The 16090-nt window shown below is 53.6% G+C and overlaps 1 protein-coding gene across 8 annotated transcripts in view; it reads right to left on the bottom strand.

The window, feature by feature from the left end:
• Window positions 1-16090, bottom strand: part of AKNA (AT-hook transcription factor) — a 50518-nt gene that overhangs the window by 32166 nt on the left and 2262 nt on the right. For 2 of the 8 annotated variants that reach the window (XM_059143520.1, XM_059143524.1), the window contains exons 1-3: window positions 9708-9859; window positions 4156-4525; window positions 345-1405 (exon numbers count right to left, since the gene is read on the bottom strand). In XM_059143520.1, coding sequence (XP_058999503.1) covers window positions 345-1405; window positions 4156-4411 — 1317 coding nt within the window. In that variant the 5' untranslated portion in view covers window positions 4412-4525; window positions 9708-9859. Of the gene's footprint in view, window positions 1-344; window positions 1406-4155; window positions 4526-5253; window positions 5320-9707; window positions 9877-12258; window positions 12352-16090 lie in introns of those variants that run through there. The other 6 variants (XM_059143521.1, XM_059143527.1, XM_059143522.1 and 3 more) reach the window with 6 other exon arrangements.

The raw sequence follows: 16090 nt of genomic DNA, 5'->3' as shown, positions 1-16090 counted from the left end.
ATATTCCAGTATGCTGAGAGGGGGAGGAGAGGAGGCCACAGGTAAAAAAAGGTTGGTGGGGGCTGGGTGGCAGGTACACGGGGGTTCATTAGACCATGTTCCTATCATGTATATGTTTTGAGTTTCTCACAGCAGAAGTTAAAAACAAGCACCGGATTATCCTTGTGGCATGAGTGTAAGCACTGCTCTTTTTTTGAGCAAAGAGCTTAGGAACCAGCTCAGGTACAATCTTTGCTCTACCAGCAGGGGATTTCTGGCTGAGTCCTAAGACTTCCTACTGGAACGGCCTCGAACCCTGGGCCAAGAACCTTGGTGACATGCCTATAGACATGAGACCAGCTTACCTGGAGCTGATGGACCAGTTTGGTGGCCTGCTCAGGTGTCTGAAATTCTTGGGGTACCCTGGTGATGGGGTGTGTAGCAGGTGGGTCCTTGGCCGGGCCGGTTTCTCCGTTGCTCAGCAGAACCTCCTGCACGATCTCAGCAGGAGACTTGAAGATCAGCGGCCTGGCGGGGCCCTGGGGCTGCCTGCTGTGGTTCCTGGCCTTGGGGGGGTGGTAGCTCTCATTTTTGGGGAACCTTACTCGGGGTCCAACCTTGGAGAAATCAGGGAGTGGGTAGTTCAGCTGCCCCCGCCCATACTTGGAGGCATCAGAAGATGAAGGGCCAGCCAGAGTGGCTTGCTGCCTGGGCGGCAGCCTGTCTTGCCGGCCTGACCTAGGCGGATTCAGGAGGCTGACAGAGCCAGTGAATCGAGAAGGGAGTGTCTTAGGGGATGTCCGTGTCCGTTTCCAGGCTTCGTCCCCCAATTGAGGGTAGGAGAGGCTGGTACTTTCTTTCCACTTAACTGCTGGACCCTGGAGGCTCTGGGTCTGGGGTACCGAGGAGTCTTGGAATTCCGTGGGGGTTGCCAGAGCAACACTTCCTCCAGTGGTGGTGTTTGGGCTTAGGAGGTGGTGGCTGGAGTTTTGCAGTAAGGTTTCTGCCAGGCCAGTGGGCTGGGGGACATCAGTTTCTCCTTCCCAGGGAGAATCAAGGCTGTCGTTGGGGTGGTCGAGGCTCACGGTCCCACTGCTCCAGGACCTTGCAGAGCTGAGGTCAACAGTTGGGTTGTCCTCAGAATGTTCTGGAAGTTTGTCTCCACTGGCTTGTTTGTCAGAGGGCACCCAGTCCGTGTCCTGACCCCATCCCAGAGCCCTGGGGCTGGTGTTTCCATCGCCCCCTGAGCTGAGACCAGTCTCATACTCCAATCTTGGGGAACTGTCTCCAGCTTCCTCCACCTCAGGACCTCCAAGGGTTTCATCCAGCTCCTCTTCAGTCATGGCCAGGTGAGGATCCTGCTCGGGGAGCCAGTTGAGAGGCAAGTTGGAACTTTCTGGGCTGTCCACATTCTCTGCTTCAAACTCTGGAAAGACAGGTCACTGCTCAGGATACACCAGGTCTGGACTTACTGTGTAACATTACCAGAGTTACTTCGCCCCTCTGGGCCTTCATTTCCTCATCCTACAGTGATGGCAAGAATCCCAGTGATTCCCGCTCCCCCTACCCCCTCCATATGGCCAAGTACTTACCTAGCACCTCCTCTAGTTGTCTCCAGTCCTCCAAATCGGATCCTCAAACCTGGCTCTCCCCCACTATTTCCCGTCTTAGCAAATGGAAACACCATCCCACCCAGTTACACAAGCCAGAAGCTTGGGCAGCACCTTGGCCATCACTCCCCCCACCCCCACCCAATCCCTATAATCCATTCTGTCCCCTGATCCTGTCAAGATCACCTCCTACAGAGCTCTCAGACTCACCTAGTGCTCTTAATCCTGCACTACCTTTGCTCTAGCCAGCATCCTCTCTTGCCTGGACCATTGCAGTAGCCACCTAATGATCTCCTTAATCTTCATCCTCATCCTCCATCTGAAGACTCAACAATATTGTCCTGTTCCCAGGACAGAGTATGGTCCTAAGACCCCTGCCTCCATACCCCACTAGCTCTCCTAATCCATCTCTTTTCTCCGGTCCCCCTCAGTCTCTCCCTGCTCTAGCCATTCCACATTGCTCCAACCACAGGGCTTTGTTATACTCATCTCTCTGCCAGGGTCCTCTTTCCTTCCCTTTACCTAGTTAACTCCTAACTGTCCTTCAGGCATTAGCTCAGCCTTGACCTCATCAGGGAAATCTCAGATCTCCTAATGAGGTCAGATTCTCCCTTGTATAATAGGTTTTCACAGGACTGAACACCTTTACTTTGAAACACTTAGCCTAGCTCCAGTTTTCCATTTGTTTTCATGATTGTTTCATTAATATCTGTCTCCCCCACTACACTATAATCTCCACGGTGGCAAGGATACCCTCCGTTTTTGTTTACTAGTGTATTTGCAGAGCTGGTGCTCAGTACTTGTTGACTGAATGGAAAGAAGGAAAAGAGCGAGGCTGGGAGAACAATATGATAAAAAAATATCCGTCCACCCATCCATTCACCTATGCTTCCAACATGTACCCACCCATCACCCATTCACCCACTGATCCAACCATCCACCCACCCACTCACCCCTCCATTACCCATCCACCCATTCATGCATGCTTCTAAGCATCATTCATGCAGGCAATGTTTACTGAGCACCTACTTTGTCCTAGAACCTATGTCAACCTCTGGGATAGATCCAAAGTTTCATGAGACACACCTTTGTCATCACCCTTGTATCTCTCTGCTTCCCTGCAGCCTCTCCCCTAGCACGTCTACGTCCTCCGACTCCTTAAAAGCTCCTGCAGCCAAGTCTCTCTTGTTTACAGTGCAGAGAGGTTAGGTAACTAGCCAAGGAACATGCAGTGGCTCACAGCAACCCTGAACTTAGGACCAAAGTCCCAGCCATGCTGGCGAGTTAGTCTCTGCAGCGGGGGTCATGCAGCATGATGGGGAAAACAGGCTTTGGAGCCAGGGAGCCCTGGATTCAGTCTTGGGCCCTCTGATCCCTTCCTGGCGACCATGGGCAGGTTGCTGACCTCTCTGACAACCCTTAACGTGGACCTGAGGCTAGTCCCTCCTACCTGGCAGAAGATGGTGAGGAGGGAAGGAAACACGGCTTGCACCCTGCTCAGCCCTGCGCCTGGCACACAGTAAGGACGCTGGCAGTGGCTATTATGTCATAGCAAGGGGTTACCATGTGACCTTAGGAAGAGATACCTCTACCCTTTCCTCCCAGCATGTGTCAGTCACCTCGCCCTGATGGGTTAGAAGTGGCTCCTGAGCAGGTAGTGGTAGGCAAGTCCTGCTTTAAGCCGACCTGACAGAAAGAACTCTGGGTCATGTCACAATCTGGTACTAGCCTGATGCCTTCTCCACCGTGCATCGGGGCCTGCACCATTCACAGAGCCCAAAGTTGGAGGATTTCACGTCTGTGTTTTAAGTGCGACTGGAACCACATGATCAAGCTCGAGCTGTTCTCAGTGGTACTGCTGCTCCTGTTTCACAGATGGGCAAACCGAGATTCAGAGACAAGGGACTGCTCGGCAAAATTAGGAATTTAGTCTGAACTGGTCTCCACGCAAGGGAAACACTCATTCTAGAAAACATGGCATAGCTCCATTGTCATTTGCTAACTGGGATTTTTAGAAGATCTTCAAAATGGACATAACCCTGGGACCAAGCAGTTTAAATGACCAAGGCTATTAGCACATCACATGGGCAAAGATGTACTAACGATATTCATCTCTGCATTTTTTATGACAGCAAGAGATTGGCCCTCAAAATACAGACTATCCACCCCATGGAATTGCTTGCATGCATTAGGAATGACTTGTGGAGGGAGAGATGAGGAGCTGGGAAGATATTCATGTCTATTAAGTTGCAAAAAAAAGCAGGTTACCCTAGCATTTGTAGAGTACTATTCCATTTTCATTTGCATATTACATTTGCATACATGCATATAGAAAAGTGCAGTTATCTGGATAATAAGTAAATTTTTCTGTTTTTGCTTTCATATTTGCTGATTTTTCTGCATTGAACATTACAACTTATATAATTCAAATCATTTAAAATTTTAAATTATAGGCTTTATGGATTTTAATCTTAAAAAAAAAAAAACACCCTCCACTCCCCATCTCCCACCAGAAGGTGGGATATTCAGCTCCCTGTGGGGTGGGGTCGGGGGAGATCAGTCTCACCCTCTCCTGCAGACTCTCCCGATTCGGAATCCTGGCTGTCAGCAGCCCGCGGGTCCCACTCCAGCGGCTGAAGGCACTGCTGGGCCAGCCGGAAGTCTTCCAGGAGCTCGGGGCTGGTGGCATTGGGAAAGGCCCCCTCTTTTCCCCCACTCCCCTCAGCATCCTTTTCCTCTTCAGCCCAGGCCCAGCGCCGCCGCTGGGGCACCCTCCTTAGGCCTAGCTCGGGCCAGCGCACCTCTGTCCTGGAGCTGGCCATGGGACCTAGCCTGGGCTTCACCTGGGCCACCTCATCTTCAGGAGACAGAGCTGCCACTGCGGGGCGCCTCGGTCACCGCCAGCTTCTCTCAGTACCGGCCATCCTACCTGCTGCCTGTGGGAGACACAATAAGGGACAGCATCATTCTTTCAGTCCCCTCCCAGCGTCGAGCAGGGTACCAACAGGAATGCTGGGATGCGACAGCCCTGGAGCACCTGCTGGCTCCAGCCCGCGGAAGCAGTGTGACCTTGGGCGAGTCACATCACTTTCTGTCTCTTTAACAAAATCAGGAGCTCAATTACTTGAGATATAGGGTAAGGAGCCAGAGGTCGGCCCTGGCAAGAGCTCTGGGTCCGGGGGTGTGCTAGGGATTGTCACTGTGTCCCAGGCTCCATGCATGGGTGCTGGGACAGAGAGCCCAGGAGGGAGCAGACAAACAGGCAGCGACTACCAATTAAGGTGAGCATGACAGGGACACATGGGGACACTGTGGGAGGGGGCACAATAGGCTTAGGGAGCAGGCAAGGCTTAGTCTAGGGGCCACTTCCTCTGGGAGCCTTCCCTAACCCCCAATGGGTAAGAATGCAAACTCGGAGGGGGGTGAAGAAAACATTCCAGCACTCCAAATAATTGAAAACAGGTACTCAAACCAACACACACTCACACACACACACATTCAGAGCAGCACTATTTGCAACAGCCCAAGGGGGGAAATGGTCCAAATGTGGATGGGCACATCCATGTGGATGCATGGATAAACACTGTGGGGTACACATGAGACCTAACAGTGCTCAGCCACAGAAAAGAAAGAAGGGCTGGGACTCACCACCATGGGGACGAACCTGAACAACATTAGGAGAGGAGAAAGAAGCCAGGCACAGAAGGTCACTTGTAGTAGGATTCCGTTTCTATGAAATACCCAGAACAGGTAAATCAATCGAGATGGAGAGCCAGCTGGCAGTTCCCAGGGGCTAGGGGAGGCAGGATGGGGAGTGACTGTTTCATGGGTATGAGGTTTCCTTGAGGGGTGCTGCAAATGCTTTGGAACTGGATACAGGTCGTGGTTGTACAACACTATACATATGCTAAATGAATTGTTCCTTTAAAAATCGTTAATTTCATGGCATGTTAATTTCACCTAAATTTAAAAAGAGAGAGAGAGCATGTCCAGGCAGGGGCGTCCCAAGCACCATGGAGGCAGGAGGGAGCGACCCAGCAGTGGTGTCCCCCATAACTGTGGGGTGGGACAAGGCCTCCACTCTGACAGCGGAGCGTGGGCAAGGAGAGATGGTGGCCAGAGCCAGGAGGGCCTCTCGGGTCCCCTTCAGCACATCCCGCCCTCGGGACAGCACACCAGAGCTGCTACTGAGAAGTTTCTTTTTGACTGCTTGGGGAGGAGGAGCCAGAAGAGGGAGTCTGGCTGCAGAAGGACCTTCTTCCTTCCATTTCCTCTTCCTTTTCCTCTTTGCCTTCACTCTCTCTCATCTCCCATCACCTTTCTTTCGCAGCCCCGTGCTATGGCCAACACTTCCCAAGCCCCCAGCCCACAGAGTAGCAGCATGGACCCTCCCAGAAGCCCAGGTTCACTCATACAAAAACTTGACTCTGCAGGGGGGAAACTGAGGCCCAGATAGCAGCGGGCCTGAACCCAAAGCCACCCATTGGGCAAGATAAGGCTGGGGTCAGGCCCGGGCTCTTCCCTCCATACTGGGGAGACAGTGGTCTATAATCCTAGGCCTCCCTGAGGACAGATAGGTCTGTGTCTCTGCAGCCTTGAGAACACTTAGGGCCTTGGTGAGGGCCTTGATTTACACAGTTGAGAAAAGTCAGCAGGCAACTATTTCTGGATCAAAAGTTCCCGGGGGAACAGTGCATCACTAGGAAGGCTGCAGCCTTCTCAAGGACTGGGGTGGGGACAGGGAGGGAATCACATTGCTTGGCCTCTGGCGGCAACTTCTGTACCTGCAGCAGGCCTGGAGGGAGGGGTGGCTCATGCCCTCCCAACCCCCAGAATTGCCCCCTACCACAGATGCTGTGCCCGCTCTGTGCCAGCCTGCATGTTCTCCACCTGCCCTCAACCCAAAAAGGGAAGCAGGTTGCAGGAAAAGTATTTTTCAGAAGAGAAAACTGAAGCCTGGCCTTGGAACAGTGACTTGGCCAAGATGACCCATCTTGGTCATCATGTTAGCAACAGAGCAAGATCTGAAACTATTCATCTGGGCCAGTCATCTCCAATTTTCTGTCACAACACTCACCAGAAACCTGTATTTACTCTCATCTCCTCCCTCTACAGATATCTTGATACCTTTACATATATGTATCCTCGTGCTAGTGTATAAGAAAAAAATACAGGTATTAGGAAAAATATATCCAAGATAACTTTTTTAAAAAGATGGAATAATAAATAAATAAATAAATCTTTTAAGGAGAAGCTCTAATCCTTGCTTCCCATACCCTCTGGGGGGGCCTGCACCCTTCTCGGGAATCCCTGCCAGTGGGCCTGTAGCTCGAGTGTTCTTAAGAATTCTCTAAAAATACAGGGGCGCCTGGGTGACTCGGTTGTTAAATCACCTGCCTTCACCTCAGGTCATGATCTCAGGGTCCTGGGATCGAGTCCCGAATTGAGCCTGCTTCTCCCTCTGCCTGCCTCTCCCCCTGCTTGTGCTCTTTCTCTCTGACAAAGAAATAAACTCCTTAAAATAAAAAAAGTCCCTAAGAAAGCAGATTCCTAGGTTGACCCCAAGAGAGCCAGACTCAGTGGCCCTGGGATAGGGCCCAGGAATCGGCATTTAAGTGAACGCAGCAGGTAAGGCCCACACTCTAGGGCGGGGTAGGCCTTCCGGGCCCTGCTACTTGGGGAGGTGTGGGAGGTGCTAAGAGCCGCTTTTCTCTTCCTGAAATCTCCACAGAGGAAGGGGCTGGGGAGGCATGTGGTTTTTTGACTTTTTAAAGGGCTTTTTTTCTAGCCATGCCACAAAGCTGGCGGCCCAATCACAGGCGCCTCTGGGGGCACAAAGAGGAACATCCTGTCTCCTGGGATGACTCAGTCCTTGCTGAAACTTGGTGCACTGCAAGCAGAGGCAGCTGTGGCCACCAGCTGGAGTTGTGCGCATGCTCCCCAGGCCCTGAAACCTGTGAGCCCCCGCCCCCCACCAGGGTGGGGGGGCAGGGCCTCTCTGTCTTCTGTACAAGCCATGGCCCTCAGGGCCATGGAGCCCAGGGCCCGGCCCAGCCGCGCCCCCCCCGCCCCCGCCCCCGCCCCCGCCCCCGTCAGTGGGTCACTCAACAAACACACTCCGGGGCCAATTACAGCCCATCCTCAGGCTGGGATGAGGACACGCCCTCGCTGTGTCCTCATGCTTGCGGCCGAGAAAGAGAAGTCGCACAGTACGTGGAGACCGGGTTCCAGGTCTGGTGCTCTTGCTTCATCGGCAACGGCTGTGCTGAACCTCCCCTCACGGGAAGATGCGGAGAGCACCGCCCCCCAGCTCTGGCTTCTGCAAGGGAATTACTGCCCCGCGAGCATGGGCTGGGTAGTGGCTGAATGAACTTTGAGGTTCCTGGTTGACCGTGACCCCCAAGGGCAACAGCTTCAGAGCTGTTCACTCCCTCCTCCAGCCTGAGGACCCATTGCAGAGTCACCAAGATGTATACTGAACACCAAGTGCGTGCAAATTAATTTTAAAAAACCTATGACCTTCCACTGTGTGCCAAGCCCTCTGAAGACGTTAAAAATACTAATATGGGCCAAAGAGTCCCAAAGTTTCAACTTGGGGGCTGGGTAACAATACAGAGGGATATATGAAGGAACTATGAAACTGGGCAAAGAGGATCTGGGGGGAGAAGAATGGGGAAAGGCATTCCAGGCAGACAGAACAGCATAGACAAAGGCACTGAGGTCTGAACCTGAACGTATGAAGGGAACTTGACAGCTACAGCCTGGGCTTCTTGAATGGCAGTCAAAGGCTCGGCTGCTCCTGAAAGTTAGTGGGGATGGGTGAAGGCCCTAGCCATATGAACTGGGTCCTGAACCCGAAAAAGCCCCGTGAGCACTAAATCCTCAGAGGCACTGGGCTGTTAGGATAAGGGTCCCCACCTGCCTTCAAGAACCTAACCCCCAGGGAAGCACGGACCACTCCCTCCTCCTTTTGTATGGCTCCTCTCTCCCCACCACTGGCCCTGCCTCCAGCACTCCCAAGGGACTTAGAGCCCCTTCTGGTCTCTTTCTCCCGTTCCCGTTCCCGAGTGGGTCTGCATTGCCCACCCCCTACAGGGCTTCTCTGGCCCCCCTCAGCTGCTCCAAAATGAGGTCCCCTGTCTTTGTGGCTCAATCTCTCAGGCTGTCCTACGCCAACCGCCACCATGCAGCCTGGCTTTGCCTCCCCATGCCTTCTGGAACCCCCTTCCAATCCAGCCAGGGTTGTGCATGGGGCCGGTCCCCTTTCTGCTCCCACCTCAACCCTGACGTCTTCCAGATGAGAAAACGGAGTCGTAGAGAGGTGGCTGGCTCTCACAAGACCTTGGGGACAGGAAGGGCAGCTCAGGGATTCAACCCCAGGGGCTATGACTCTGAAACCAAGTCCATGAGACTTGTGGGGAGGATGAGAGGAAGGGGAAGGAAGAGTCTCCATAGCAAGTGACTGGGCCCCTCCAAAAAGGCTGAGCTCAGAACCCCAAACTCAGCTGCCCTCCCTGAGCAGCTGGTTGGGCACAGACCTACTGTTCTCAAGGGGTTCCCGCGAAAAACTGGTCCCTTGGGGAAGCTCCAGCCCCTCCCCACTCCAGATGTACCCCTCCTACCCCCAGCCCTCTCCTCACATCAGAGGCGGAGGAGAAAGAGGAAAGGTGCCCTGGCCGCTGCGGACTCTAGCCCCGCGGGCCTCAAGAACTCCCCTCGGGGTGTGGCAGATGGGGCCTCTCTTTTGTGAGGACCCCCACCCCCGTAGCCCCTCATCTGAGCATCATCTCTCAGACCCCTTAGCAGCCCGAGGACCAACTCTCCATGTGCTGATTAGGACGCCACAGGCATAGCGTGGGGACCAGCGCCCATCCAGGTCCCCAGAGGTCAGAATCAGGGCTCGGATGGGGATCCAGCGCCCGGAAGCTTGATAAAATCCCCTGAAAATCCACCCATGCCCCAGGCGCCAGATGCCCTAAACTGCGAAAGAAGTAGTAACAGCTGCCACAGCTATAACTTCCTGGCTGGGCTGGTCCAGCTGCCCTGACTGTCCCAGAGAGTCTGTGACTGGCCAGTCCAGAGGGAAGGCGGCCTCCCCGGCCCGCCTGGCGCCCTTACCTCTCTCGGGCTCCACCACCATCCTGCTGGCCCAGGCTCAGGGGACCTGCCCATGAGGTCTTTGTTCCAAACCTAGGGAGCCCCCTGCCTCCATGGCGCCCTGGCCCGCCTCCAGGCCACTCTGCCAGCCCCGGCTGCTGCTGCTCACACACAAGCATCGCTCCCCACCTCTCCCCGCCCCTGCTGCGGCTGAGGCCGCCTCGCCTGGGCAGGAAGCGCCCAGCCTGATTTCCTACAAGTGTTTGTCAGAAGGAGGGGGTTTGTCTGCGTGCTGCCTGAGAGTCAGCGGGAGGAGCTTAACCCCTTGCAGGCCCTCTGCGGGTCTGGCTGCCCTGGCAAAGGACTCCTGGGGACTCCCCAAGTCAGGGATCGGGACCATCTCGGCCAAAGTACTGACTGAGGAGACCGAAGTCTGGAGAAGGTCAGCGGTTTGGCGAAAGTCACACACAGCATGCCGAGCCTGGAAGGAGGCCTCTAGCAGCTTCGACCTTCTAGGAGCTTTTTCTGCAGCCTCTCCCCTCAAGGGCATGGCCTGGGCTAAGGCTCTCTCCGTCACCAGGCCTCTGGGCCCATCTGTAGAATGGGAGCTCAGACCAGATGCTCCTGGCCGGCTCTGACTTTCTGTCCCATCTACCACTGTGCAACCCAACATCTTAGGGAGGCTGCAGCCAGACCTGCCATCCCACCCACTGTCCTCACCCCCAAGCTGGGCCTGTAGCTACTGTGAGATTTTATAGGCAGCACTGGAGGTGGAGGATTGACTGATGAGCCGAATTTCTCCTGTTGTCCCCAAGACTTCTCAGAGGGCAAGCTCCCTTTTCCCAAGCTTCCATCACCCCATTCGTTCATTAGACAGGTACTTGCTGAGCTATTCTGCCGGGCGCTTGCCAAGGTGTTGGGAACACGGCAAGATACAGGACAGGCTGAGTCCTTGCTCCACTCTCCACAGAAACACAGGACAACATAAAACAAATGTGGAGGGAGGTAAGGACCGGACCCACAAGGGTGGGTTGGAGTGGAGATGGTGATCCTGATGCCTGAGGCCCATCCAGACCAACGGTCTCCAGGCATCAGCAATTTGAAAGTGTCCCAGCTGATTGGGATATGTGGCCCAGGTCGAGAATCTGTGGGTCAGAGAGTAGTGGGTTGGAGAGGAGGGTTTGGGGATGGCTAGGAAGGTCTCAGTGAGAAGGTGACATTCAAACAAGGGACTGAAGGAAGAGAGGGGCAGGAGTGAGCCCCAGAAAGAGCTGGAAGCAGAGTCTTCTGGTAGGGCAACGGCAAAGGGCAAGGTGGGAACCAGCGGGGCCATCCCTGGGAACAGCAAGGCTGTGTACCCAGAGCAGAGGGAACCAGGCCGGAGAGGCAGGAGCAGGGGTGGAGGGGCAGGCTCAGGGTCTGGGCCCCCCATGCTTCCCCAGCTGTTTTTTCATCTGTAAGACAAGGATAAGCAGGACTGCTGCCACGATTGCCGGAGGCCACTCCAGCTACGTGCAGAGCTGGGGGCCCTGGAACACGAGTGAGTGAATGAACAGCTTTTTTCAAGGTCAGTTTGTGAGTATGTGGCAAAGCCAGGGCTAGAACCTAGTGCCCTCATCACATCAGTCAACCCATCCCTCCCCCCACTCCTTGCCTTCTTCCCACATCTGGGTGGCGAGGCTCTACCAGCAGCCCCTAGCCCAGCGTGGAGCAGAGCCAAACCCTAACGAGGCCCCTCCCCATCAGCTCTGGTGACCGTGTGGGTCTTTGTGTGAGGGGCGGGCTCCCCTGACGGGCCTGTCGCTCATTCACCCTCCCTCCCCGGTCATTAACCCAGGCAGCCCCGCCATCAACCCAGCAACACCAGGTGGCTGCCGCAGCCGGGCACGCCCCACGGCCCCTGGATCCCCCTAAACCTAACTAAGACCCAACTGTCATTCTGGACCTTTTCCTCTCTTACACCCCAGAAACCCATCCATCATTGATTCCTCAGTCTCCCCAGAACCCGCCCCACCCCTGCATCCGTGCAAGGCTCCTGCAACAGCCTCTCCCGGGAAGCCCTGGGGTCCTTCCAATCCATACACTGCACCACTCGCATGGTTCCAAACAGAAGTGTGCAAACGTGGTCCATCTGGGCTTAAAAACCCTCCACTCCTGCCCCACTGCTCGCCCATGAGGGAGGCGCCTCTCCAGCCTCCCCCCCAGCCCCCCCCCCACCGCTCTCCCCCCTCCTCAGCAGTGCGCTCCTTGCTGATGCTAGGATAAACGCATGGCGCTCCCCTTCATCATCCGACCCCACTTCTTCCTGGGAATTTGTAGGCCACCTACGGATCTCAGCCCCACAGAACCCTTTGGGAATTGGACTTCTGATCTTTTTGGCACTTGAGAGCTCCCAGCACCCAGCAACAGCGCCTGCCACACGGCAAAAGCACAGCAGATACATGCTGGGTCATCTACTGACTCTCGCTTGTCGCCCAAGGCTGGCTGTGGCCCTCACATCCCTGGCAGACTGGTGTGACGTCCCCATTTTAAAGGTGGGTAAACAGAGCCTAGGAGAACCTGAGAGACTTACCTGCTGTCACAAAGCTGGGGAGTTCCGGTGAAGATTGACGCATACAAAGGTCCGCCTCTTAACAGCAAAGCTGGGAGCCTACACCACTGGGGCCTGCAGAGATAACAAGTACCTGTGCATGATAAAATTGGTAGTGGAGCTTGCTGTCCACTAACTGCAAGTCCCTAAGCCAATGTTCTACCTCGATAATGAATCTCTGGTTCCACACAGAGCCTTTCACCAGCTTTTCTAAACGGCTCTCCTGTCCTTGAACCAGATGCTTTACGAAATAGCCTTAGGGAGTGGGCAGGACAGGAGTGAGAGAGCATTTACCGGTTAGGAAACTGAGGCCCAAAGATGGGGAAGGGATTAGTTCCCAGTCAACCAAAATGAAAACAAACAACAACAAGATCCTTTGGCCCCCAGGCTTGAGTACTTTTACCAGAAACAAGCCCACATCCTGTTGCAGGGGCACAAACCTGCCTTCCGGCCCACAGGGGCCCAACGAACCTCTGACCACTCATTCTCTCTAGCTCTTGGGTCCTGAGGCTCCGGCACAGTGACGCCATCCCCACCCACACTCCCCCTGCCCACCACTCAGCCATCCCCTCTGGCCTCACTCCACATCCCCTCCTGAGCCCCATCTAAGGGCTCAGCTTGGGAGCCTTGAATGGAAGGTAGGTCTGCCTTGCTTCAAGCCTTCCAGTGCAGCCCAGGACATGCCCCGGGACTGAACACAACATCCTGGGGCCCAGAGGTACAGGGGGGCCACGAGGCTACCCACCCACTGGGGGAAAGCACGGGCTGATTGGCAACTTCAGAATTCATGGTGGCTCCCTTCCTTGGGAAAATCAATGAAAACCCTCCCTAAGGTCACCCACTCCTCGGCCCACATTGCTGATTTTACCCTCTAGTGAAAATCCACAGGGAGTCTTGGGGGGCAGGTAAGGATTGCAGGAGCTGGCCAAGAAGAACTGGGGAAGGGGAGACCCAAGTTAGAGCCTGAGTCATAATGCACAAGGGCCTTCCCTGCTCTTAGCTTGGGAAACTTGGGGCTTAATGAGATTATCTCTGAGGTTATCAGAAATGACCTTCTAGCGCTAAATCTGCAGGTTCTTGATTCTACTTGCCTACACAGGTAGAAATACCAGGGTAATGGGAGGCTAGAGGGTACAGGGGTTTATGGAACATGTGCTCCGTGTGCAGAGACGTCCAGGTTCTCATTAAAAGCTGTGTGGCCATGAGCAAGCAGCTCAATCTCTCTGAACCCCAGATTCTTTCTCTGTAAAACAAGGGGCAATACTGATTTCACAGAATCATTGGGATGATAAATGAGACTACGTACCTAACGTCCTGGCCCATGGCCCAGCTGGCACAGAGCTCATGAATAAATGACTTTGGCCAGATCTGTGAAACGCCCATATGGCCTGCTCCCCCACAGGACTGAATTTAATTTTCCTGGCTCCGGAGCTTCCCTAATACCAGCCACAACCCTCACTTTGGGTCTTGCACAGAAAAGGGGATGGCTAACTCTCCCAAGGCAGAGAGAAACGCTGCCATTTCCTTGTGACCTTCTTCCCTATGGGCCCCCATCGATTCTTCCATTAGTGAAGTAGGGGAGGAGGCAGGCTTTCCTCCACCAACCAAAACATGGGTTATAAAGAGGATGTGGCCATATGGTGGAAAATACACACATGCACACACACTTGCACACAGAGACACCCACACTCTTAAATTCACGCTCCATGAAAAGAGTCCAACAACAACAAAGATACCTCGGTGCCAGGAATGCATTGCTAACATTACAGTACAATTTTATTGTGCACCTATTACTGAAGCCCATCGCATGGATTCGGACGTCATTATTTGATCTTCGTGCCAATTCAAGGAGGCAGGAATTAGTATCCCCTTCCACAGGAGAGGAAGCTGGCTTTGAACCAGGCTGTCTGAATCCAGACAGTATGGTCTTCATCATTTGCGACTGAACCTTGCAGTAAGTGAAAAGACTGAAAACGACCTCAGTGTCCAGTAGCAGGGGATCATGGAAACAAATCGTGACAGTTTCCACTCAAAGGTATTTTACGCAGCTAGTATTCGTTCTACTGTGGCCGAAGGCGCAGTCCCGTAAAAAAGTGTGATACGCTGAGTGAACAAACCAGTTATAAAATAATCTCTATCCCGTTTGAATCCCTTCAAGAAAAAATGAAAGGGTAAAATAGGGAGGAGGAGAGGGAATTGAGGGAGGGAGAGCGAGAGACGCTCCCAAATGCTTGCTTACAGTAATTAGCAGCAAGTAGCACGACTGCAGGCAAGTTTACTTTTTCCTTATGTATATTTTGGAAAAATAATAGTTGCTTTACAAAAAAGAGTAAAATAAATATGTACTATTCTTTTTTAAGATCCTGATTTTTAAAAAATATTTTATTTATGTATTTATTTGCGGGGGGGGGCGGAGAGCACGTGAGCAGGGGGAGGGGCAGAGGGAATCTCAAGCTGACTCCTAGCTGCACATAGAGCCATTATGCAACATGTGGAAACATAGGAAAATCACAAAAGGAAAGAAAGGGATCTTAGCCACTCTTCACATTTTGGGATATGGTGTGTGTTGTCTGATTGGATCCCTTGTCTAACAGATGAGGAAAGGCCCAGAGAGGTCATACAACTTGCCCAGAGTCACACAGCACATGATAGGCAGAGTTCGATTTGCATCCACAAGTAAAGCATTATCCTCCAAATGAATCCTTGACCTAGAGGGGCTGAGTGCAGCCTCCTGGACCCTGAGGTCCTTCCTGGTCCTTGGTCCTTGGCTGTGGACTCAAGACTCCGAGAAGACTGAAGACTCCAAGAAGACTGCCAGATGGGCATCACACTCGGCCTATATCGCCAGCCTCTGCCCCAGAACAGGGAAAGCTGGCAAGGGTCTAGGGGCTGGTGCAGGACCAGGCCTGGGAGAAAGGGATCACTCTTGACAACCGAACTGGCGTCTGGCTGGCACCTGGCCAGAAGCTGGGATAGTACACTGGAATGAAGGAGGCACCCAGGAATTAAAAATATAAGGGGTTGAGGCAGAAAGGCCTGGGTCCAGATCTGGTAGCCTTCTAAACTCCTCTGATATCCTCATCTCCAGAGGATAACACTTTCCTCAGGGGTGCGCCTATAAAGTAAGGGGATTATGTGTTTGCACCGTGCTTGCACATGTGCTAGCATACGGGAGGGGCTTGGAAAACTCAGGAGGGACACTGTTAGCCTCGTCCTGGCTCCCAGGTCAGCATGTGCCTCTTCCAGTCACTTAGTGCCTGGCTCAGCCTCCCATCCCTTGGCCGCACACAGCTGGATAAATCTTCCCAGAGCATCATTCTGGTCAAGCCTTTCCCTGCTTAAAGAACACGGATGGCTGTTGTCACATTCAGGTAAAAGCCCAGACATCTTGGCCCCGGAATTCAGGCTCACACTGACCTGCTCCCAAGTCGTACAGCTGGGGCACTGCGTGACTCAACACAAGGGACCAGGAGCCTCCTCTCATACAGGTTTCCTTCCCCAAATCCCACACTTTGGGGGAACTGCAGCGGGGTGTGGGTCTTCTGGCCTGGCACCCCTGGAGCCCTCCTGCACAGTCAGAAACCCCCCATCCTGCTGTCATACAGAGCAACGCTGGCCTTCCAGCCCACAACAGCCTTCATAGGCAGCTCTCTTAAAAAAAATAAAGAAAAGAAAACGCCCAATTTGTGGCCTGATCTGCCAAGTTCCATAGTATAAATACCCGTATGATGGCCAATTTCAAGGTACCAATGTGACTATCACTAGCACAGCCCTGGAAAGAGATGCACACGGTCAGCTCTCACAAGATGACTCA

This window comes from Mustela lutreola, chromosome 12 (assembly GCF_030435805.1).
Source record: "Mustela lutreola isolate mMusLut2 chromosome 12, mMusLut2.pri, whole genome shotgun sequence".
NCBI classification, from domain to species: Eukaryota; Metazoa; Chordata; class Mammalia; order Carnivora; family Mustelidae; genus Mustela; species Mustela lutreola.
This window is presented reverse-complemented; position numbering and strand designations above follow the sequence as displayed.